Source organism: Nerophis lumbriciformis, linkage group LG16 (genome assembly GCF_033978685.3).
Source record: "Nerophis lumbriciformis linkage group LG16, RoL_Nlum_v2.1, whole genome shotgun sequence".
Classification (NCBI taxonomy): Eukaryota; Metazoa; Chordata; class Actinopteri; order Syngnathiformes; family Syngnathidae; genus Nerophis; species Nerophis lumbriciformis.
In genome coordinates this window covers 37,622,421-37,648,031 of record NC_084563.2, presented here as the reverse complement: position 1 = coordinate 37,648,031, position 25,611 = coordinate 37,622,421, and the positions used below count along the sequence as shown (strand labels likewise).

Genomic DNA, 25,611 nt, shown 5'->3' with positions numbered 1-25,611 from the left:
TTTTCTGATATAAGTGCTTTTGCCCTCTTACAATGACAATAACAAAAAAAACATGTTTTTCATGACCTATGTGCTAGTATTGTATGTCTGGCTGCAGATCCTGCCTTTAGAAGAAATGTTACCCCTTTCAGAGATTACATTTAGTTCCTGTCTCTTTCTGTCTGTAAAATACATCTTCTTATTAGCCTTTATGAAATCTAGTGACAACATTTCATGAATAATATCCTTAGATTAACATTCTTAATAAATGGCAGTAAAATAAGCACACATCTGATTGAGGAGTCAGAGTGTTACAACCTGGCATTTACACAATGTGTGGCGTTGGGTTTGTCCGACTTTTTGTGTGGCCATAAACGCAGCACTGGCTAAGTGCCATGAGTGCGTGTGTTGGTGCAGGTGAGACAGAGCGAGCGGCTTCTGTTGATATGACGGATGACAAAGTTGGTTTAAGCCTGGTTTGTATGGCAGAAAATGACCAGTTTTTATAGATAAAAGTTTTTTTTAACTCATGTTTTTGGTGTGGTTACAAACAGTTTTGCTCAATAAAGTGATTGATGGAATTCCTGTCCGTAAAGTGTCTCGACAGACGATAATTGAACTGTGTTGACAAAGATTGTTTTATTCATCGGGGCCACTCTTGTTGTCACCTGTCACTCACAGAGTTGCATTGCAAAATCATACAGAATAAATTGTAATGTGTTTATTTCGTTTAGAGTTCAGATGGGATTTTTGATTTCCCGCGCGGCATTAATTTGCTGTGCGCAGAGGACGCGTGAGCGGTGCGCAATTGTGCAGGCGCGCACCATAGAGGGAACGTTGCTTGAGTGTATAATGTAAACTCACTACACCGATACGTTTTAGCACTTTCATGGCGAGTTTACTGACAGATATAAGTAAGAACTTTGCACTGATTTATATTAGAAATGGCAACAGTGGAGGATGAATGTCCCATAACAAGAAAATAGAGAAAAAGAAGAAGCTTATCGACTACGGTGTCAGCACAGACTACACAGGCGGACTTATGCAGATCCCAAATACACATCAGCATGTACCAGAAGGTAAGAAAAGTTGCTTTTGCATAATATTGCGAAACAAAACGCCAGATAATATGTCTTACCTTATACACACACCATAATAATACTCGTACGTTGAAGCACAGTACAATCCATCAAGCGGTGCGGCTTCATAACTTACCAAAGTCGTACTAAAACATTTTGATAGATTTTTGAGCGCCGTGTGTAACGTTCTATATTTTCAATGGGACATATCAAATGTTGGTGTTGTTTACTTCAGTCATATTGCAGTCTACACGTATCTCTTATGTTTGACTGCCACTGCCGTCTCCTGTCATCTACATCCACTTATCATTTCACCATGTACCAAATAAAATAGCTTTGAGGTTGGTAAGCAAAACCAGAATTATTCCGTCCATTAGGCGCACCGGGTTATAAGGCGCACTGTCGAGTTTTGAGAAAAAAAAGGGATTTTAAGTGTGCCCTATAGTCCAGAAAATACGGTACTATTCTACTTTTGACATTTTTTTTATTTCTAATGTTATATTTGTCTAGCTCAGGGGTCGGCAACCCAAAATGTTGAAAGAGCCATATTTGACCAAAAATACAAAAACACATCTGTCTGGAGCCGCAACAAATTAAAAGCCATATTACATACAAATAGTGTGTCATGAGATATACATTGAATTAAGAGGACTTAAAGGAAACTAAATGAGCTCAAATATACCTACAGATGAGGCATAATGATGCAATATGTACATATAGCTAGCCTAAATAGCATGTTAGCATTGATTAGCTTGCAGTCATGCAGTGACCAAATATGCCTAATTAGCACTCCAAAAAGTCAATAACATCAACAAAACTCACCTTTGTGCATTCATGCACAACGTTAAAAGTTTGGTGGACAAAATAAGACAGAAAAAGAAGTGGCATAAAACACGTTCTAGAAAGTCGGAGAAAGTTATACATGTAAACAAACTACGGTGAGTTCAAGGACCGCCAAAATTAGTAGGACAAAACGGCACTCGCCAAATACTCTAATCAGTGAAGCATGTTTAATATAAACAGTGTGCTTTATAACAATTAGGGAGGTTTGTCTCATGTTTGTCCTCCTACAGAAACCATATTAAAACAAAAAATAATTTTTTTCCCCCTCATCTTTTTCCATTTTTCATACATTTTTGAAAAAGCTCCAGAGAGCCACTAGGGTGGCGCTAAAGAGCCGCACGCGGCTCTAGAGCCGCGGGTTGCCGACTTCTGGTCTAGCTGTACATAGTCTCTATGTAAGTTTCCACTGAAAAACGAGCGGCTTCAATTTCATTGTACATGTGTACAGTGACAACAAAAAAGGCATTCACTTGTGGATCAATCCACCTTCCTCTTACGTGCCATGTACTTCTGGCTGCACAATGCTGACACAGCAACAATCCTGTCTCGAACTCGTATTAATGTAATTGCTCATTTTATGTTGTTAACTACTTAATGCTGCTGTTGGCAACATTTACGCAGACGGCGCTAAAACGCCTAGGCAATGCAATGTAATAGAATATGAAACCAAGGTTGATTTGCATATGTGTGTGCACACAAACTCTCTGGGCTTTGACGTGTTGAGTGACAGCCGTAAACACCAATCATTTTTTTCAGGCCGGCAAAAGAAGTTATTACATAAACTTAGTAAGTATGAAAAATATAGACAATATTAATGGGAACATGAGCTCACCCTTGTTATATCTTAAGGTTTGACTATTGTAACTGTGCGCACGTTGCAAACAGCCTCTTTCATTTCTGTTTCCATCTACACTTCTTTAACTTTACTAAGCACTTGTTTCTTGGTGTTGTTGCAAGCTAGCATTGCAGGTAGCTCATACTTGCCAACCCTCCCGAATTTTCCGGGAAACTCCCGAAATTCAGCGCCTCTCCCGAAAACCTCCCGGGACAAATATTCTCCCGAAAATATCCCGATTTTCAGCCGGAGCTGGAGGCCACGCCCCCTCCAGCTCCATGCGGACCTGAGTGAGGACAGCCTTTTTTCACTACGGGAGGACAACAGGGTGGCAAGAACTAAATCATCCAGACTAGAGATAAATTGTATTATTATGTTAATCTTACCTAAAAATAAATATATTTATTAATTAAAAAAATAAATAAAATAAATAACTAAATACATTTGTACTATATTTTGCTAAAAACATCAAAACATTTTTTTGTTGTATTTTTTCTGACTCCTTATTACATCCAGCCATAGAATTATACCGGTACATTAAAATAAACATATTTCAAATAATACATTTTAAATTATCATAATAATTCATTTAAAATGACCATATTTAATTATTAAAATAATTGCTTGTTTATCAACAACTTTAGCATTTTTCATTACATTTTTAAGCTCTCAGAAGCCAAGTTATGTTATATTCATGTTATATTTATGCAAGTTTGAAGTATCAATTATCTAAACACAGTTTTGTTTGCATATTTTCAGGATGTATATATATATATATATATATATATATATATATATATATATATATATATATATATACTGTATATATATATATATATATATATACTGTATATATATATATATATATATACTGTATATATATATATATATATATACTGTATATATATATATATATATATATATATATATATATATATATATATATATATAAATGAAATACTTGACTTGGTGAATTCTAGCTGTCAATATACTCCTCCCCTCTTAACCACGCCCCCAACCACGCCCCGCCCCACCCCCCCACCTCCCGAAATCGGAGGTCTCAAGGTTGGCAACTATGAGGTTGGCAACTATGAGCTTAGTGCTTAGCATGCATGCTCCTGGCCTGCTCTCGGTGTGTAACATGCTTTGAGTATCTAATAATAGAAAAGTGCGATATACAATCTAATCCATTATTATTATTATTAAGTAATACAACCAAAAATGACGTAATATGTTACTGCATACGTCAGCAGCTAAATTAGGAACCTTTGTAACCCCATTTGAAATGGTTCTATTATTTATAAACCAAATTATTAGGTCCGTGAATCTTTGGGCATCCCACCATTGGATTCTTGGGGGTAATGATTTGATTCAGAATCTATTCTCGATTGAAAACGATTCTCGATTCAAAATCCATACTTTTTTAATAACATTGGGTGCCAGTTCTATGATTAACTACATTCCTACATAAAATAGATAAGCAGCTCTGATAAATGTTTGTATTACTTAAAGGGAAACCGTTTTGTTTAATAAAATGTTACCTAAACATTTAATGAAGTCAAATACGAATGAGGCAACAAGAGAAGTATTCCACACTTCTCTTTTCTGAATTAAATATTTACAGCAAATATAAGCATCGACATCAACAATTACATTTGCCTAAATGGCTGGACAAGACGGACGGCTTCGAAGCAATTCTGGACCACCATCCGCCGCCTCAGGAAGGGGAAGCAGTGCACTATCAACACCGTGTATGGCGAGGATGGTGTTCTGCTGACCTCGACTGCGGATGTTGTGGATCGGTGGAGGGAATACTTCGAAGACCTCCTCAATCCCACCAACACGTCTTCCTATGAGGAAGCAGTGCCTGGGGAGTCTGTGGTGGGTTCTCCTATTTCTGGGGCTGAGGTTGCTGAGGTAGTTAAAAAGCTCCTCAGTGGCAAGGCCCCGGGGGTAGATGAGATCCGCCCGGAGTTCCTTAAGGCTCTGGATGCTGTGGGGCTGTCTTGGTTGACAAGACTCTGCAGCATCGCGTGGACATCGGGGGCGGTGCCACTGGATTGGCAGACCGGGGTGGTGGTTCCTCTCTTTAAGAAGGGGAACCGGAGGGTGTGTTCTAACTATCGTGGGATCACACTCCTCAGCCTTCCCGGTAAGGTCTATTCAGGTGTACTGGAGAGGAGGCTACGCCGGATAGTCGAACCTCGGATTCAGGAGGAACAGTGTGGTTTTCGTCCTGGTCGTGGAACTGTGGACCAGCTCTATACTCTCCGCAGGGTCCTTGAGGGTGCATGGGAGTTTGCCCAACCAGTCTACATGTGTTTTGTGGACTTGGAGAAGGCATTCGACCGTGTCCCTCGGGAAGTCCTGTGGGGAGTGCTCAGAGAGTACGGGGTATCGGACTGTCTGATTGTGGCAGTCCGCTCCCTGTATGATCAGTGCCAGAGCTTGGTCCGCATTGCCGGTAGTAAGTCGGACACGTTTCCAGTGAGGGTTGGACTCCGCCAAGGCTGCCCTTTGTCACCGATTCTGTTCATAACTTTTATGGACAGAATTTCTAGGCGCAGTCAAGGCGTTGAGGGGATCTGGTTTGGTGGCTGCAGGATTAGGTCTCTGCTTTTTGCAGATGATGTGGTCCTGATGGCTTCATCTGGCCAGGATCTTCAGCTCTCACTGGATCGGTTCGCAGCTGAGTGTGAAGCGACTGTGATGGGAATCAGCACCTCCAAGTCCGAGTCCATGGTTCTTGCCCGGAAAAGGGTGGAGTGCCATCTCCGGGTTGGGGAGGAGATCTTGCCCCAAGTGGAGGAGTTCAAGTACCTCGGAGTCTTGTTCACGAGTGAGGGAAGAGTGGATCGTGAGATCGACAGGCGGATCGGTGCGGCGTCTTCAGTAATGCGGACGCTGTATCGATCCGTTGTGGTGAAGAAGGAGCTGAGCCGGAAGGCAAAGCTCTCAATTTACCGGTCGATCTACGTTCCCATCCTCACCTATGGTCATGAGCTTTGGGTTATGACCGAAAGGACAAGATCACGGGTACAAGCGGCCGAAATGAGTTTCCTCCGCCGGGTGGCGGGGCTCTCCCTTAGAGATAGGGTGAGAAGCTCTGCCATCCGGGAGGAGCTCAAAGTAAAGCCGCTGCTCCTCCACATCGAGAGGAGCCAGATGAGGTGGTTCGGGCATCTGGTCAGGATGCCACCCGAACGCCTCCCTAGGGAGGTGTTTAGGGCACGTCCGACCGGTAGGAGGCCGCGGGGAAGACCCAGGACACGTTGGGAAGACTATGTCTCTCGGCTGGCCTGGGAACGCCTCGGGGTCCCACAGGAAGAGCTGGACGCAGTGGCTGGGGAGAGGGAAGTCTGGGCTTCCCTGCTTAGGCTGCTGCCCCCGCGACCCGACCTCGGATAAGCGGAAGAAGATGGATGGATGGGATGGCTGGACAAGACAGTTAAAATAATAATAACAATACCATATTTTCCGGACCAGATTACCGTATTTTTCGGACTATAAGTCGCAGTTTTTTTTTCATAGTTTGGCCGGGCTCCAGTTCGATTTATATATGTTTTTTTCCTTCTTTATTATGTATTTTCGGCAGGTGCGACTTATACTCCGGTGCGACTTATACTCCGAAAAATTCGGTATAAGGCGCAGGTCTATTTTCATATTATTAGTTTTTTCAAAATTGAAAACACTTCCTTGTGGTCTACATAACATGTAATGGTGGTTCTTTGGTCAAAATATTGCAAAGAATATGTTTTACAGATCATCTTCAAGTCGCTTTCTGACAGTCACTTTTGGACGCGCCGTTTTGTGGGCGGTCTTATTTACGTGGCTTGATAGATTTTTGAGTGCCGTCTGTAATGTTCTAAAGAATGGTTGCTGTGCAATTTACGCAGATGACACAACAATATATGCTTATGCTGATAATTGCACAGACCTGAGCAGTATACTACAAGACGAGGTCATGCAGATTTCTAAATGGGTTACAGAAAATACAAACCCTGTTTCTATATGAGTTGGGAAATTGTGTTAGATGTAAATATAAACGGAATACAATGATTTGCAAATCATTTTCAACCCATATACAGTTGAATATGCTACAAAGACAACATATTTGATGTTCAAACTGATAAACATTTTTTTTTTTGCAAATAATCATTGACTTTAGAATTTGATGCCAGCAACACGTGACAAAGAAGTTGGGAAAGGTGGCAATAAATACTGATAAAGTTGAGGAATGCTCATCAAACACTTATTTGGAACATCCCACAGGTGTGCAGGCAAATTGGGAACAGGTGGGTGCCATGATTGGGTATAAAAGTAGATTCCATGAAATGCTCAGTCATTCACAAACAAGGATGGGGCGAGGGTCACCACTTTGTCAACAAATGCGTGAGCAAATTGTTGAACAGTTTAAGAAAAACCTTTCTCAACCAGCTATTGCAAGGAATTTAGGGATTTCACCATCTCAGTCCGTAATATCATCAAAGGGTTCAGAGAATCTGGAGAAATCACTGCACGTAAGCAGCTAAGCCGGTGACCTTTGATCCCTCAGGCTGTACTGCATCAACAAGCGACATCAGTGTGTAAAGGATATCACCACATGGGCTCAGGAACACTTCAGAAACCCACTGTCAGTAACTACAGTTGGTCGCTACATCTGTAAGTGCAAGTTAAAACTCTCCTCTGCAAGGCGAAAACCGTTTATCAACAAGACCCAGAAACGCCGTCGGCTTCGCTGGGCCTGAGATGGACTGATACAAAGTGGAAAAGTGTTCTGTGGTCTGACGAGTCCACATTTCAAATTGTTTTTGGAAACTGTGGACGTCATGTCCTCTGGACCAAAGAGGAAAAGAACCGTTCGGATTGTTATAGGCGCAAAGTTGAAAAGCCAGCATCTGTGACGGTATGGGGGTGTGTTAGTGCCCAAGACATGGGTAACTTACACATCTGTGAAGGCGCCATTAATGCTGAAAGGTACATACAGGTTTTGGAGCAACATATGTTGCCATCCAAGCAACGTTACCATGGACGCCCCTGCTTATTTCAGCAAGACAATGCCAAGACACATGTTACATCAACGTGGCTTCATAGTAAAAGAGTGCGGGTACTAGACTGGCCTGCCTGTAGTCCAGACCTGTCTCCCATTGAAAATGTGTGGCGCATTATGAAGCCTAAAATACCACAACGGAGACCCCCGGACTGTTGAACAACTTAAGCTGTACATCAAGCAAGAATAGGAAAGAATTCCACCTGAGAAGCTTAAAAAATGTGTCTCCTCAGTTCCCAAACGTTTACTGAGTGTTGTTAAAAGGAAAGGCCATGTAACACAGTGGTGAACATGCCCTTCCCAACTACTTTGGCACATGTTGCAGCCATGAAATTCTAAGTTAATTATTATTTGCAAAAAAAAAAAAAGTTTATGAGTTTGAACATCAAATATCTTGTCTTTGTAGTGCATTCAATTGAATATGGGTTGAAAAGGATTTGCAAATCATTGTATTCCGTTTATATTTACATCTAACACAATTCCCCAACTCATATGGAAACGGGGTTTGTAAGATGAAACTTAATATTTCCAAAACAAAATGTCTTGTTATTTGCTCAAAACATGCTTAGAGAAAGGAACGCATATTAAATGTTTCTTTCAACAGAGTTCATATTGAACAAGTTAAAGAGGCCAGGTTGCTGGGAGTTACAATAGATGAAAGACTATCTTGGGCCACTCACATTAAGAAGCATTTCAAATCATAAGAAGAAGGGCCTATTTTTTAACTAACACAACTACTAAGCAAGTTATACAATCCCTTGTATTGTCACATATTGACTACTGCCCAGCAATCTGGTCTAATGCATCTAAACAAGAACTAAATAAAATCCAGCTTACCCAAAACCGAGCTGCCAGACGAGCTCCCCATTGCTCATTTAGGACCGGCGTTGAGATCATGCATACTGAATTGTCATGGATGAGAGTTGGTGAAAGACTAGCTTGTAGTTTGATTTTATTTAAAAAAAAAACTATACATACCATAAACCTTCATATCTGTATTCTCAGCTGTTGCTTGCTAATGACAACTATGGTACCAGGCTAGCCCTAAGAGGTGCTTTCACCCGTCTTAAACCCAAAACTGATGTTTTGAAAAAGACTGTAATGTATAGGGCAATCACTTACTGGAATCGACTTCCACAATATCTGGTATCTATCACCTGCATAGTGGGTTTTAAGAATAGACTAAGAGGTGAAGTATTGCGGAAAGAGATTATTCTAGATTGTACTAGGGATGTCCCGATCCGATATTTGGATTGGATCGGCTGCCAATATTTGCCAAAAATTGCGTATCGGCAAGGCATGGGAAAATGCCGATCCAGATCCAGTTTAAAAAAAAACCTCCGCTCCGTGTTTTCCAACGCACCGATTTAAATAATACATTCCACTTTTCTGCTGCTCCCTAATTTCCATTCCGCATTTTCCAGCACACCTTCCACACATCCACAGGTCTGTGAATTCTCACGCAGTTGCTTTTAGCTGCTGGCATTACACGACAGGCTCTTCTCACTCTTTCCTGTGTCTCCCTCTCACAGACAGCAAGCACACCTTCTTACACATGTCACATACTGTCACGACATACGTCACATACTGTCACGTCATACGTCACATACGTATACGTCCTCCCCGAGCAGAGAGGTAGCAGCACGGCTAACGTTAGCTGTGATGCTAGCTCCCTCTAGGGTGCTCGCCTGTGCAATTGCGCACTGTTTAAGCGTCCTCTGCGCATAGCAAATCTATGCCACGCACAAAATCTAATTAAAAAAAAAGCGCATAACAATTTTCAACACACCGACACGACAGAGAAAACAGTTTTCGTCATCATTGTTCAAATATTGTGACGTCTGTCGAGACGCTTATCTCCATTCGGTGCCACACGCCCACACCATCAAAATGCTGAGGCAAAAATTTCCACATCAACACCGTATGAAAAAATTTGTGATTTTTTTAGTTGTGATTTCCTTCTCTGCATGAAAGTTTAAAAGTAGCATATATTAATGCAGTATGAAGAAGAATGTTTCTAATGTAGACATGCAAGCCTTGAAAGAAAATTTTGAAAATCAAGACTACATTTCCTGCAAATGGGTGCATTTCTACCCTAAATTTTAACTTTAGATTTATTCTCATATCAAACTCTTTTGGCTGTCTTTTTGACACTTACATCCGGTGCACCCCTCCACACCCTGGATTATAAATAATGTAAATAATTCAATGTGATTATCTTGTGTGATGACTGTATTATGATGATAGTATATATCTGATAGTATATATCTGTATCATGAATCAATTTAAGTGGACCCCGACTTAAACAAGTTGAAAAACTTTTTGGGGTGTTACCATTTAGTGGTCAATTGTACGGAATATGTACTTCACTGTGCAACCTACTAATAAAAGTCTCAATCAATCAATCAAAACACATAGAATCATCATACTGCTGTGATTATATGCATCAAGTGCTCATTCAAGGCTAAGGCAAAATATCGAGATATATATTGTGTATCGCAATATGGCCTTAAAATATCGCAATATTAAAAAAGGCCATATCGCCCAGCCCTAGTTCAATGATGCCATTTCTGTTTGTCATGTATAATTTTGTCTATTTTGTGTTTATCCTTGAATAAACAGGTCAGTTTCTTGTTACCAACCATTGTAAATTATTCAAACTCCCCTAATTCAGCTGGCTAGTTGTTATCAAGAGTACTAAAACCCTTTTCAACATGATTCTGACAACTAAGTAGGCTAAATAACTTTAAACTTTAATACATGCTCGGATAGGCCAGTATCGGTCAGTATCGGTATCGATCAGTATCAGTATCGGATCGGAAATGCAAAAACAATATCTGTATCGGATCGGAAGTGCAAAAACCTGGATCGGGACATCCCTAGATTGTACCTAATGTAATGTCATGACTGTTTTTATTGACTACCTTATTGATTGTGGGACAAGCAGTACAAAATGGATGGATGGTACTTTTTCGTCACTTGTTGTTTGTCTTTGGTACACTAATGTGTATATTTTAGGCCATTGGTTCTTTGTTTTAATTTTGCAAAAATATATATATACATATTTTTATATTGCTGTTTTTATCTTTGGTATGAACATTATTATGTAAACTCGAAGTTATTATTACTTTTTTTAGTTCTTTGCTGTTGCTATTTTTGTATTACAACATTTTCTTATTTGATCATGTTGTACTGCATTGTAATCTTTTGTTTTGTGATTGTGTGATGTTTTTTGCCTGGACCCCAGGAAGAATAGTCTCCACTGCGGTGTAGACTAATGGGGATCCTTAATAAACTAAACTAAACTAAACTAATATTCTATATTTTCAATGGAACATATAACATTTTGGTGTTGTTTACTCGAGTCATATTGCAGTCTACACACATCTCTTATGTGTGACTGCCATCTACTGGTCACACTTATCATTTCACCTGTGCCAAATAAAATAGCTTCGAGGTCGGTAAGCGGAAACAAAATGATTCCGTACATTAGGCGCACCGGGTTTTATAAGGCGCACTGTCGAGTTTTGAGACAATGAAAGGATTTTAAGTGCGGCTTATACATACTTGCCAACCTTGAGACCTCCGATTTCGGGAGGTGGGGGGTGGGGGGCGTGGTCAGGGGTGGGGCGGGGGGCGTGGTTAAGATATATATATAAGAAATACTTGACTTTCAGTGAATTCTAGCTATATACATATATATATATATATATATATATATATATATATATATATATATATATCCATCCATCCATCCATCCATCTTCTTCCGCTTATCCGAGGTCGGGTCGCGGGGGCAGCAGCTTAAGCAGGGAAGCCCAGACTTCCCTCTCCCCAGCCACCTCGTCCAGCTCCTCCCGGGGGATCCCGAGGCGTTCCCAGGCCAGCCGGGAGACATAGTCTTCCCAACGTGTCCTGGGTCTTCCCCGTGGCCTCCTACCGGTCGGACGTGCCCGAAACACCTCCCGAGGGAGGCGTTCGGGTGGCATCCTGACCAGATGCCCGAACCACCTCATCTGGCTCCTCTGGATGTGGAGGAGCAGCGGCTTTACTTTGAGCTCCCCCCGGATGACAGAGCTTCTCACCCTATCTCTAAGGGAGAGCCCCGCCACCCGGCGGAGGAAACTCATTTCGGCCGCTTGTACCCGTGATCTTGTCCTTTCGGTCATGACCCAAAGCTCATGACCATAGGTGAGGATGGGAACGTAGATCGACCAGTAAATCGAGAGCTTTGCCTTCTGGCTCAGCTCCTTCTTCACCACAACGGATCGATACAGTGTCCGCATTACTGAAGACGCCGCACCAATCCGCCTGTCGATCTCACGATCCACTCTTCCCTCACTCGTGAACAAGACTCCGAGGTACTTGAACTCCTCCACTTGGGGCAAGATCTCCTCCCCAACCCGGAGATGAGATATATATATATATATAAATAAATAAAAGAAATACTTGAATTTCAGTGTTCATTTACTTACACGTATACACACACATAACACTCATCTACTCATTGTTGAGTTAAGGGTTGAATTGTCCATCCTTGTTCTATTCTCTGTCACTATTTCAGAACACACACATTATACATTATAAAATCAATAAGAAAACGGGAGCTCTAATTTGGGAGTCTGAATTAGGATCAGAAGTTCCTATATAAACATTGCGCACTCACGTCGCCTTTTTGTATTGATTACTGCAGCTGTGCACTGGATTCATTCACAAATACAAACTAGGCTCCACCATCAGAATGTGTACTTAAACTTATAAAGATCACATGGATATTATTCAGTGAGTTGATTCACCAAAACTAACCTGTTATACAGGAGGGAAAATCACACAAGACGTTTCAATTGTTCACAGACTGGTCGCGCTCATCAGAATGACAAGACACTTCCGGTCTGCAGGTGATAGCATTCAATTGGAAAGAAACGCCCTACTGCCACCTACTGACCAATGTGAATACTGATAAATGTGTAATGCCAGATCCAAAAAGGAATTCAAACCACAAAATAAAATAAATAAATCAACACAAAAATGTGACACATTATGGGTGGGTCACATACGCATGTACAGTAGATGGCAGTATTGTCCTGTTTAAAAGTGTCACAACATTGCTGTTTACGGCAGACGGACTGCTCTACGGTAGACGAAAACTTGACTGCTGTTGTTATGTGTTGTTACCGCGCTGGGAGGACGTTAATGAAACTGCCTAACAATAAACCCACATAAGAAACCAAGAACTCGCCCTCGATCATTAGCTGTTTATATTGTGGGAAAGCGGACGTGTGAACAGGCTGTCAACACGTCACTCAGGTCCGCGTGGAGCTGGAGGGGGCGTGGCCTCCAGCTCCGCCTGAATTTCGGGAGATTTTCGGGAGAAATTTTGTCCCGGGAGGTTTTCGGGAGAGGCGCTGAATTTCGGGAGTCTCCCGGAAAATCCGGGAGGGTTGGCAAGTATGGGCTTATAGTATATAAATAAACAAATTATATTTTTTTGTTTTTGCTTTTATTCGATTAAGAATTGTTACAAATAAGAATTGTGATTCCTTCAATAAAATCTTTTTTTTTCTTTCTTTTACACATTTTGACAAATTGGTTAGAGTGTCCGTCCTGAGATCGGTAGGTTGGGAGTTCAAATCCCGGCCGAGTCATGCCAAAGACTTTAAAAATGGGACCCATTACCTCCCTGCTTGGCACTCAGCATCAAGGGTTGGAATTGGGGGTTAAATCACCAAAATGATTCCCGGGCGCAGCCACCGCTGCTGCCCACTGCTCCCCTCACCTCCCAGGGGGTGATCAAGGGTGATGGGTCAAATGCAGAGAATAATTTCGCCACACCTAGTGTGTGTGTGACAATCATTGGTACTTTAACTTTAACTTTAACTTTATATTTCATGGGCGCATTGTCTTTGATATCTCTTTTCCAATGGAATATTCAAGACACCTGATTTCTAGCTCCAAAATGGCCGGCAAGCGCCCGAGGTGGTTAATGTGGTAATGACATCGGCAATCTTGGCTTAGTGCGCCAATCCCAGCCATCAGTCAGCTGAGACAGATTGGGGATATGAGCTAAGGAGCCGTTTAGCTTTGCTGTGAGTGCATGTTTGTGCGTGAGAGTGTGTGTGAGTGTGTGTGTGTGTGTGGGGGGGGTGGGGGGGGAGCTATCTGTTGCAGAAGCATCAATACACTCTCGACAGGCCATTTTCCTACGCCTGCTCCCAGCCGTGGCTTGTTGCTGGGGTAACTGCCGCCATTTTACCTTCCCCGGCTGCACCACTGAAAGATTTCATTAAACGCTGTTAGGATTTTGTGTCTCCTCCCGTCACGGTCTGAACCAGCATCATCTGTGCTTCTGCCCAAATTGTTGATTGCATAAGGCTGATGGCTGTCACCTGCACGCCGCCCAGCAAAGATTTGTTCTCATTCCAGGGTGAAAGGCGGGAAGGAAATGTTCCCTGCGGCGCAAATATACAAAGTGCTGAGTCGACTCCGGCGCTAATTCAACGTCAGCGGCTGTGCGCTGCTAATGATGGCGGCGGCGGCGAACGTCACGGCGTGAACTTACCTGTCCGTGAGGCTGCATGTTGCTGTAGGGGATGTTCTGGTTCAACACCTTCTGCTTCATCAGCAACATTCGCTTCTGCTCCTCGCTCAGATGGGCCGTTTGGCCCGGGATCGGCCCCTGGGTTTGCCCCGGCCCGGCCCCCTGGCCCCCGCCGCCGCCCCCGGCCATGTAGGGAGGCAACATAGGGTTCTTGACCTGACCGTTGCCGCCCATGGGCGGGGTCATCCTGTGGCCGATGTGATCGGCGCCGCTGAAGTGACTGAGTGGTTTGGTGTTGCTGTACGACAACATGGCCGCCGTTTGCTGCTGCTGCTGCTGTTTGGACAGCGGGGTCTGCTGCTGCTGGCCCATTATGCCCATGTGGTTGTGAGGGAGGTAGTTGGTCATGGGAGCTTTAGGTCCATTGTTGGGGGGCATCCCAGCTACTAGAGGGGGCTGTGGTGCGTTAAAGGCTTGTGGTGGATACATCATCGGGCTGTTGGGTTTGTCTTGGTTAAAGGGCCCGGCGTTGTAAGGGCTGGTCGGGGGTCCCGCTGGAGACCAGTTGGCTGCTTGCTGCTGTTGCTGCTTCTGCTGCAGCAACTTGGCACGTTGTTGAGCGGCCATTGCTTTGAGTTGCTCCGCAGGGGAAAGTTCCGGCGTCACAGGGCCTACCGGCTGACCCGGGACAACTCCGGACGCCGTCTGTCCGGTGCCTGCCTGACTTACACCAGCGCCCGGGTTCATCATGTACCCGTTGGCAGGCCTTGAAACTGCTTGCGTCTGAGCCTGAGTCGGGGTCTGAGGAGATCGGGCCACGCAGTTGTGTAACGGGGACCCCGACGCCATGGCGACGGCGGGGGACTGCTGCAGAGGTTGCTGAGGAGGTGTGCCGTTGGCGGTGGTGGCGAACTGCGGGCCTGATGATGAAGGTCGGACCTGAGAGGCACAGAAAAATCAATAAAAGTGCAATTAGTGGCATATTTAAATTATTTAAATCCAAATACAGATGAACCATTATAAGTCGCCGTGTTTGTATCGACAAACCATCTATGTCAGACCTGGGCAAAATACAGGCGGCCCATTAAGATTTCAATCCGGCCCGCCGGACGTTCTACATCATTTTTTTTAGATCTTTAACATCAAAACTGTAGCCGCCATTATGACGTGCAGTGCTGTTTTTAAATGACCATAAGTTTTGAACTATAGAAAGTACAAACCCCGTTTCCATATGAGTTGGGAAATTGTGTTGGATGTAAATATAAACGGAATACAATTATTTGCAAATCCTTTTCAACTCATATTCAATTGAATGCACTACAAAGACAAGATATTTGATGTTCAAACTCATAAACTTTATTTTTTTTTGCAAATAATAATTAACTTAGAACTTCATGGCTGCAACACGTGCCAAAGTAGTTGGGAAAGGGCATGTTCACCACTGTGTTACATGGCCTTTCCTTTTAACAGCACTCAGTAAACGTTTGGGAACTGAGGAGACACATTTTTTAAGCTTCTCAGGTGGAATTCTTTCCCATTCTTGCTTGATGTACAGCTTAAGTTGTTCAACAGTCCGGGGGTCTCCGTTGTGGTATTTTAGGCTTCATAATGTGCCACACATTTTCAATGGGAGACAGGTCTGGACTACAGGCAGGCCAGTCTAGTATCCGCACTCTTTTACTATGAAGCCACGTTGATGTAACACGTGTCTTGGCATTGTCTTGCTGAAATATGCAGGGGCGTCCATGGTAACGTTGCTTGGATGGCAACATATGTTGCTCCAAAACCTGTGTGTACCTTTCAGCATTAATGGCGCCTTCACAGATGTGTAAGTTACCCATGTCTTGGGCACTAATACACCCCCATACAATCACAGATGCTGGCTTTTCAACTTTGCGCCTATAACAGTCCGGATGGTTCTTTTCCTCTTTGGTCCGGAGGACACGACGTCCACAGTTTCCAAAAACAATTTGAAATGTGGACTCGTCAGACCACAGAACACTTTTTCACTTTGTATCAGTCCATCTTAGACGAGCTTAGGCCCAGCGAAGCCGACGGCGTTTCTGGGTGTTGTTGATAAATGGTTTTCGCCTTGCATAGGAGAGTTTTAACTTGCACTTACAGATGTAGCGACCAACTGTAGTTACTGACAGTGGGTTTCTGAAGTGTTCCGGAGCCCATGTGGTGATATCCTTTAGAGATTGACGTCGCTTGTTGAGGGATCAAAGGTCACATGCTTAGCTGCTTACGTGCAGTGATTTCTCCAGATTCTCTGAACCCTTTGACGATATTACGGACCGTAGATGGTGAAATCTCTAAATTCCTTGCAATAGCTGGTTGAGAAAGGTTTTTCTTAAACTGTTCAACAATTTGCTCACGCATTTGTTGACAAAGTGGTGACCCTCGCCCCATCCTTGTTTGTGAATGACTGAGCATTTCATGGAATCTACTTTTATACCCAATCATGGCACCCACCTGTTCCCAATTTGCCTGTTCACCTGTGGGATGTTCCAAATAAGTGTTTGATGAGCATTCCTCAACTTTATCAGTATTTATTGCCACCTTTCCCAACTTCTTTGTCACGTGTTGTTGGCATCAAATTCTAAAGTTAATGATTATTTGCAACAACAAAAAAAATGTTTATGAGTTTGAACATCAAATATGTTGTCTTTGTAGCATATTCAACTGAATATGGGTTGAAAATGATTTGCAAATCATTGTATTCCGTTTATATTTACATCTAACACAATTTCCCAACTCATATGGAAACGGGGTTTGTATTTCAATGGTTGAAATCTGCGCTTTTGAGTGTTATACGAGTTATTACGGTAATCTACGTCACAGCAGCTCAGACCAGGACCAAACCAGAGTGGGCGGGGTTTGTCTGCAAAGCAGCCAGCCTGACACACGTGTGTCAGAAACAGATACGGAAGCACATTTTTTACAACAAATTTCTGCATAAAAGTGATAGTGTATCACATTGTAGGTGTTTATTACACTTTGCATTCATATTTACATTTTTGTTGTGTTTTGATTGATTGTAAAAGATGTCTATTGAGGAGCTGGTCTGAGAAGTAAAAGAGGAGCGATGTTCATATATTCAGTGTTTTATTATTCATAGTTAATAATGTAAATCCCACTTTCCTTATTTTAATGTACATGTTTGGTGTCCCATTTAGTAAAAAACTAAAATTCCATTCTGTTTTTTTGAGGTGGTCTGTCATAACTTTTTTAGAACTCTATCGTACATTGTGACTTTTGGTATGAGTGTTCCTGAAAAAAAGGGAGCCAAACAGACATAGTGTACAGCAGATTTTTACAGCTAAATGTGTATATATCATTTATACATACATACACATTGGCCCCCGAGACACATTTTTTCTCTCAATTTGGCCCCCCAAGTCAAAATAGTTGCCCAGCTCTCATCTGTGTCGACTAACCTGCTCTACCGTATTCTTCTTATCACTAAAAAAAAGCCCACTTAAGTAGACATTGCCAAACATGGTTGACCGTTTATTTCAGGGGTCATTTATATTCTGTATATGATCATTAGTTCGAATCGGGACCGATATTTGCCTTTTTCAACTGATTAGCAATCGGCTGATGAGCTGCCGAGCCAAGGCAATCTTTACCACAGCTGTGCCACAGTACTTACACACTAAAGATTGTACTCATGTGAATAGATTCCTTCAAAATACACAATTACATTTCTATACTCCTTGTTACATACAAAATCCCAAACCGGTAAAGTTGGCATAATGTGTAATTCATAAATAAATACAGAATACAATGATTTGCAAATCCTTTTCAACTTATATTCAATTGAATAGACTGCAAAGAAAAGATATTTAATGTTCGAACTGAGAAACACATTTTTTTTTTTTTGCAAATAATCATTAACTTAGAATTTAATGGCAGCAACACATTGCAAAAAAGTTAGCACAGGGGCATTTTTACCACTGTGTTACATAGCCTTTCCTTTTAACAACACTCAGTAAACATTTGGGAACTGAGGAGACCAATTTTTGAAGGTTTTCAGGTGGAATTCTTTCCCATTCTTGCTTGATGTACAGCTTAAGTTGTTCAACAGCGTAACAGAGACCCGCGGGTCTCTGTTACGCTTCATATTGCGCCACACATTTTCAATGGGAGACAGGTCTGGACTACAGGCAGGCCAGTCTAGTACCTGCACTCTTTTACTACGAAGCCACACTGTCGTAACATATGGCTTGGCATTGTCTTGCTGAAATATGCAGGAGCGTCCATGATAACGTTGCTTGGATGGCAACATATGTTGCTCCAAAACCTGTATGTACCTTTCAGCATTAATGGTGCCTTCACAGATGTGTAAGTTACCAATGTCTTGGGCACTAATACACCCCCATACCATCACAGATGCTGGCTTTTCAACTTTGCACCTTGAACAATCTGGATGGTTCTTTTCCTCTTTGGTCCGGAGGACACGACATCCACAGTTTCCAAAAACAATTTGAAATGTGGACCACAGAACACTTTTCCACTTTGCATCAGTCTATCTTAGATGAGCTCGGGTCCAGCGAAGCTGTCGGCGTTTCTGTGTATTGTTGATAAATGGCTTTCGCTTTGCATAGTAGAGTTTTAACTTGCACTTACAGATGTAGCGACGAAATGTAGTTACTGACAGTGGTTTTCTGAAGTGTTCCTGAGACCATGCGGTGATATCCTTTACACACTGATGTCGGTTTTTGATGTAGCACCGCCTGAGAGATCGAAGGTCATGGGCATTCAATGTTACGTGCAGTGATTTCTCCAGATTCTCTGAACCTTTTGATGATATTACGGACCTTAGATGGTGAAATCTCTAAATTCCTTGCAATAGCTCGTTGAGAAATGTTGTTCTTAAACTGTTCGACAATTTGCTCACGCATTTATTCACAAAGTGGTGACCCTCGCCCCATCCTTGTTTGTGAATGACTGAGCATTTCATGGAGGCTGCTTTTATACCCAATCATGACACCCACTTGTTCCCAATTGGACTGTTCACCTGTGGGATGTTCCAAATAAGTGTTTGATGAGCATTACTCATATTTCTCAGTCTTTTTTGCCACTTGTGCCAGCTTTTTTGAAACATGTTGCAGGCATCAAATTCCGAATGAGCTAATATTTGCAAAGAATTAAGTTTTCCAGTTCGAACATTAAGTATCTTGTCTTTGCAGTGTATTCCATTGAATATAGGTTGAAAATGATTTGCAAATCATTTTTATTTACGATTTACACAACGTGCCAACTTCACTGGTTTTGGGGTTTGTACATGCAGGAGGAGTGTGCGTTGATTCCAGGAGGGTGAACACTGGCTCCAAATTGTTGGTGTTTTTTGTACTTATTGTTTAGTAAGGAAGCCAGTCTCTAGATACAGAAAGGCTTTGAATAGGAAATGATTTGAATGAGAGCCAATAGTAGTTTGTGCATTTGTTTAGTTAGTGTGCATTAGCCACTTGATTTTGTAAAAGAAATTGTATATAGCAATGTAAACCACATATGTAGTACATCACCTGATTTACAACAATACTAGCAAATTATACATTTTATAAAATGGGCTCATAAAACTGTTATTGTGTTTACTTGAGTTACTTGCTATAAAACGTTATCAGTTATATAATCGATTGTCCAAGTATCGGGTCGGGACTTGAAATCAAATAGAGATCGGAAGCCAAAAATGATGATCCATGGTAGATGCCATCCTTTAATTTCTAGATTCCTTATACAGCAAGGTTTCCCCTACATGTAGTTGATCGTGGTGCATCGCAATGGCAAAATAAAAGCTGCCATACCTCAAAAATTAGTTTTGTTTGTTTTTACATGAAAACAAATTTAAGAAATATATTGTATGCATGGATATACAGTACAGGCCAAACGTTTGGACAAACCTTCTCATTCAATGCGTTTTCTTTATTTTCATGACTATATACATTGTAGATTGTCACTGAAGGCATCAAAACTATGAATGAACACATGTGGAGTTATGTTCTTAACAAAAAAAGGTGGAATAACGGAAAGCATGTTTTATATTCTAGTTTCTTCAAAATAGCCACCCTTTGCTCTGATTACTGCTTTGCTCACTCTTGGCATTCTCTTGATGAGCTTCAAGCACACCTGTGAAATGAAAACCATGTCCGGTGACGACCTCTTAAAGCTCATCGAGAGAATGCCAATAGTGCGCAAAGCATTAATCAGAGCAAAAGGTGGCTATTTTGAAGAAACTAGAATATAAAACATGTTTTCAGTTATTTAACCTTTTTTTTGTAAGTACATAACCCCATATGTGTTCATTCATAGTTTTGATGCCTTCAGTGACAATCTACAATGTAAATAGTCATGAAACTAAAGAAAACACATTGAATTAGAAGGTGTGTCTAAACTGAAACAGTACTTCAGTGTGTATAGTCTATTATTTAAGCACTATTGACCATAATTAAATATCATTAAAATGCTTTATTTATTATCACCTTTTAGCATAAGCGCTAGAACTGGTTGCACACTGGAGTTGGCACTCGGCAAAAGAAAGGAGAGAAATAAAGTTCAGTAGAAAGGTATTTCAAGTTAATGAATGCATTTATTGTTCAAGCCTCTGAAAATTACCCTTATTTGGACATTGCTATCGACAGTAAAGTCTAACTTTATGCCGTCTGCGTCTTTGAACTTCCGTTTGGACATCTGTGTGTGGAGTTTGCATGATCTCCCTGTGTTTTCTTTGGGTGCTCCGGCTTCCTTCCACATTCCAAAAAATATGCATGTTAGGTTCATTTGAGATTCTAAGTTGTCCATAGTTATGAATGTGAGCGTGAATAATTGTCTTTAGATGTGCCCTGCGATTGGCCATGCTAATTTTCATTAACCTGTCAATGAGCTGGTGCGTTATACGTTACCATTAAGCTAGTGGCATTAGAGCCTGCCTTCATCCTCTATAATTGTATTTTTTTTTTCTGGTTATTCCAAAAATATTAATTTAGCATGATCCCTACATGTATATGCACTTCATCAGTATATTGATGTACTTTCCTTTGTGTGCTTAGATTTACAGTGACTTATCAATATCAATAAACCAAGTTCTCTTTTTCCTCATCTCTAATTCAAAGGACAGTTTACATATTTGGCAAACTCAATTCCAACATGCTAAGGGCAGAATTTAGTGAAGCCTGTGTTACATTTTACAATAAGCAGCAACAATTGAAAAACAGGCAGGAAAAAATATATGGTAGTACTACCGTATTTTTCGGACTATAAGTCGCAGTTTTTTTCATTGTTTGGCCGGGGGTGCGACTTATACTCAGGAGCGACTTATGTGTGAAATGATTAACACATTAGCGTAAAATATCAGATAATATTATTTTGCTCATTCACGTAAGAGACTATAAGTATAAGATTTCATGAAATTTAGCGATTAGGAGTGACAAATTGTTTGGTAAACGTATAGCATGTTGTATATGTTATAGTTATTTGAATGACTCTTACCATAATATGTTACGTTAACATACCAGTTGGTTATTTATGCCTCATATAACGTACACTTATTCAGCCTGTTGTTCACTATTCTTTATTTATTTTAAATTGCCTTTCAAATGTCTATTCTTGGTGTTGGGTTTTATCAAATAAATTTCCCCCAAAAATGCGACTTATACTCCAGTGCGACTTATATATGTTTTTTCCCTTCTTTATTATGCATTTTCGGCAGGTGCGACTTATACTCCGGTGCGACTTATACTCCGAAAAATACGGTAATAACTAGGGATGTAACGGTATTGTAGATACCACGGTGTTGCGGTTTCAAAATCTAGTCATTCAGTTTCAGTTTATTTCGAACATGCATCACGTATTTCCAGTTGTTTCATTACAGTATGTCCGAAAAGGAGTAGAAAGAAGCAGATCTTATTTAATCCTACACCTTGTCGTATAATAGCAGTTTTATTCCATTTGTTTGTTCTCTCTTTGCAACACAACAGTGAATAAACAAATGAGTAAATACGGATATGCTAAATATTTTAAGTGTTGTTCGATTTTCCTCTAAGGTTGTATTTCTCCTCTTTTGTTGAAAAGAACTGTTGTACATTCTTGGGTAGCAGGTTATAGTTTGCTTTGTACATCATTTTAGCTGGTGTTTCTTGCTACTTGATATTGCATATTTTTTTTACATGAGATTTCCAGTTCATTTTATTGTCTATTCTTACACCCACACATTTGTTTTACTTTACCCTTTCAATTATGGGGTGCCGAATGTAAAAGTTCAGTCGCACTTTTCTAGCAGATATATTTCTGATAATTAACTCACTTTTCTCACATTTAGACTACATTTAAGTTTAAATTAAATGTTGAATGTAAATATGATATTGAAATGTTAAATCTATATTTAAATCTTAAATCTAAATCTAAATGTTACTTCTAAAGCTAAATCTTGAATATAAATATATATGTTAAATCTAAATCAATATATTACATCTGAATATGAATATTAAATCTAAGTCTAAATCTAAATGTTAAATCTAAATAAATATATATATATATATATATATATATATATATATATATATTGAATCCAAACCAAATGGTAAATCTAAACCTAAATGTTAAATCTAAATGATAAATCCAAACCTAAATGTTAAATCTAAATCTAAATGTTAAATCTAAATCTAAATGTAAGCGCTAAGTGTTAAATCTAAATATAATTGTTAAATCCAAACCTAAATGTTAAATCTAAATCTAAATGTAAAATCTAAATGTGAGCGCTAAATGTTGAATCCAACCCTAAATGTTCAATCGAAATATAAATGTTAAACCTGTATCTAAATCTTAAATATAAACCTAAGTGTTGAATCTAAACTAGAGATGTCGATAATATCGGCAGGCCGATATTATCGGCCGATAAATGCCTTAAAAAGTAATATCGGAAATTATCGGTATCGTTTTTTTTATTATCGGTATCATTTTATTTATTTATTTTTTTTAATTTTTTTTTTTTATTAAATCAACATAAAAAACACAAGATACACTTACAATTAGTGCACCAACCCAAAAAACCTCCCTCCCCCATTTACACTCATTCACACAAAAGGGTTGTTTCTTTCTGTTATTAATATTCTGGTTCCGACATTATATATCAATATATATCAATACAGTCTGCAAGGGATACAGTCCGTAAGTACTGCTGGTCCACTAATAGTACTAACCATTAACAGTTAATTTTACTAATTTTCATTAATTACTAGTTTCTATGCAACTGTTTTTATATTGTTTTACTTTATTTTTTATTCAAGAAAATGTTTTTAATTTATTTATCTTATTTTATTATTATTTTTAAAAAGTACCTTATATTCACCATACCTGGTTGTCCAAATTAGGCATAATAATGTGTTAATTCCACGACTGCATATATCGGTTGATATTCTGTATCGGTTGATATCGGTATCGGTAATCAAAGAGTTGGACAATATCGGATATCGGCAAAAAGCCATTATCGGACATCGGCAAAAAGCCATTATCGGACATCCCTAATCTAAACCTAAATGTTAGTTCCATCCATCCATTTTCTACCGCTTAGTCCCTTCGGGGTGGCGGGGGGCGCTGGAGCCTATATGTTAGTTCTAAATCTAAATGTTAAAACTAAACCTAAATGCTAAAAATAAATCATAAATCTAAATGTGAGCGCTAACTGTTGAATCTAAACCTTAATCTTAAATATAAAACTAAATCAAAATGTGAGCGCTAAATCTCTCGCCAAGTATAGTGATGAATATATAGAGAATGTCAATATTCCACCAATCCGAGACCGCTCAGCCACAAAGCCGCGCCCACATCTCTGCCGACATCTTTCCGACTGGGGAAAAAGGAACCATGATGGATGCTTAATGACAAATAATGCCAATAAAGTTGGTAGCTCCAAATGTGTGAGTGTCCAAGGCAATTAGACACTGACCTGGCGCTACACTTCCACGTTTGACAATGAACAAACAAACAAAATCTTGTTGACATGTATGACTTAAGTGTTATTATGACAATGACAATAAAAGGAATTGATTGATTGATCGATTGAATGGAATTGCTTCTCACATCGAGGCATGCAGTCTGTTGGAATACACCTATTTCTATTCATATGTGTCTTTCATTATTTCACTGCACTGCTACTTCATGATTGTGTCACATATGAACATTAACCAGCTGACAGGCTCGCGTTGGATGGGTTCTAAAGAATGTCTTCATTGTAAGCTAAATGGTAAAAACATGATTAAAGTGGATATGAATTAAAGTAATCTTTCCTTCATCCTACTTCCTTTTAAATCATGCTTCTCTGCAACCAAGACCCGCCCATGACTGTGTCTGCGGGCAGGAAGATGGAAAATAAACATATTAAAAGGTGCCTACTCAGTGGCCTAGTGGTTAGAGTGTCTGCCCTGAGATCGGTAGGTTGTGAGTTCAAACCCTGGCCAAGTCATACCAAAGACTATACAAATGGGACCCATTACCTCCCTGCTTGGCACTCGGCATCAAGGGTTGGAATTGGGGGTTAAATCACCAAAAATTATTCCCGGGCGTGGCACCGCTGCTGCCCACTGCTCCCCTCACCTCCCAGAGGGTGAACAAAGGGGATGGGTCAAATGCAGAGGACAAATTTCACCACACCTAGTGTGTGTGACAATCATTGGTAGTTTAACTTAAACTTTAAAAGCGGCATGCGCCGGATCCGAACCTCTGTCCAAATGATGACTTCACACTCACTATGATCATGTTTTTAAAACTTAGCTCACATTTTTACCATTTATACTTATTAGATTTAACATTTCATTGAAATATAAGAACTAGATTTGGATTTATTTATTTTTTTTCATTTTATTTTTATTGACATCCAGCACCAGACATTCCTATCCATTACATCATATTCACATAAATTATATATCTATTGTCTGCCCTAAATGACAAAATATTTTTGTTTATATCCCATCCATACCACCCCCCACCCCCAAAAAAGAAAGAAACAACAAAAAACACAAAGTAATATCTATAAATACATCGATTAAATAAACAAAACAAAAAAACAAAAACAACAGCAAAAAAAGGAAATAATAATACATTAATAGTATTAATAAATAAAATAAAATATAAACAGTTACATATATATATATATATATATATATATATATATATATATATATATATATATATATATATATATATATATATATATATATATATATACATATACATATATATATATATATATATATATATATATATATATACATATACAGGTAAAAGCCAG

At 40.1% G+C, this 25,611-nt stretch overlaps 1 protein-coding gene across 1 annotated transcript in view; it reads right to left on the bottom strand.

Annotated features, from left to right (window-relative positions):
• Window positions 1-25,611, bottom strand: part of maml3 (mastermind-like transcriptional coactivator 3) — a 355,263-nt gene that overhangs the window by 154,763 nt on the left and 174,889 nt on the right. The window contains exon 3 of the mRNA XM_061977103.2: window positions 14,346-15,263. Coding sequence (XP_061833087.1) covers window positions 14,346-15,263 — 918 coding nt within the window. The remainder of the gene's footprint in view (window positions 1-14,345; window positions 15,264-25,611) is intronic.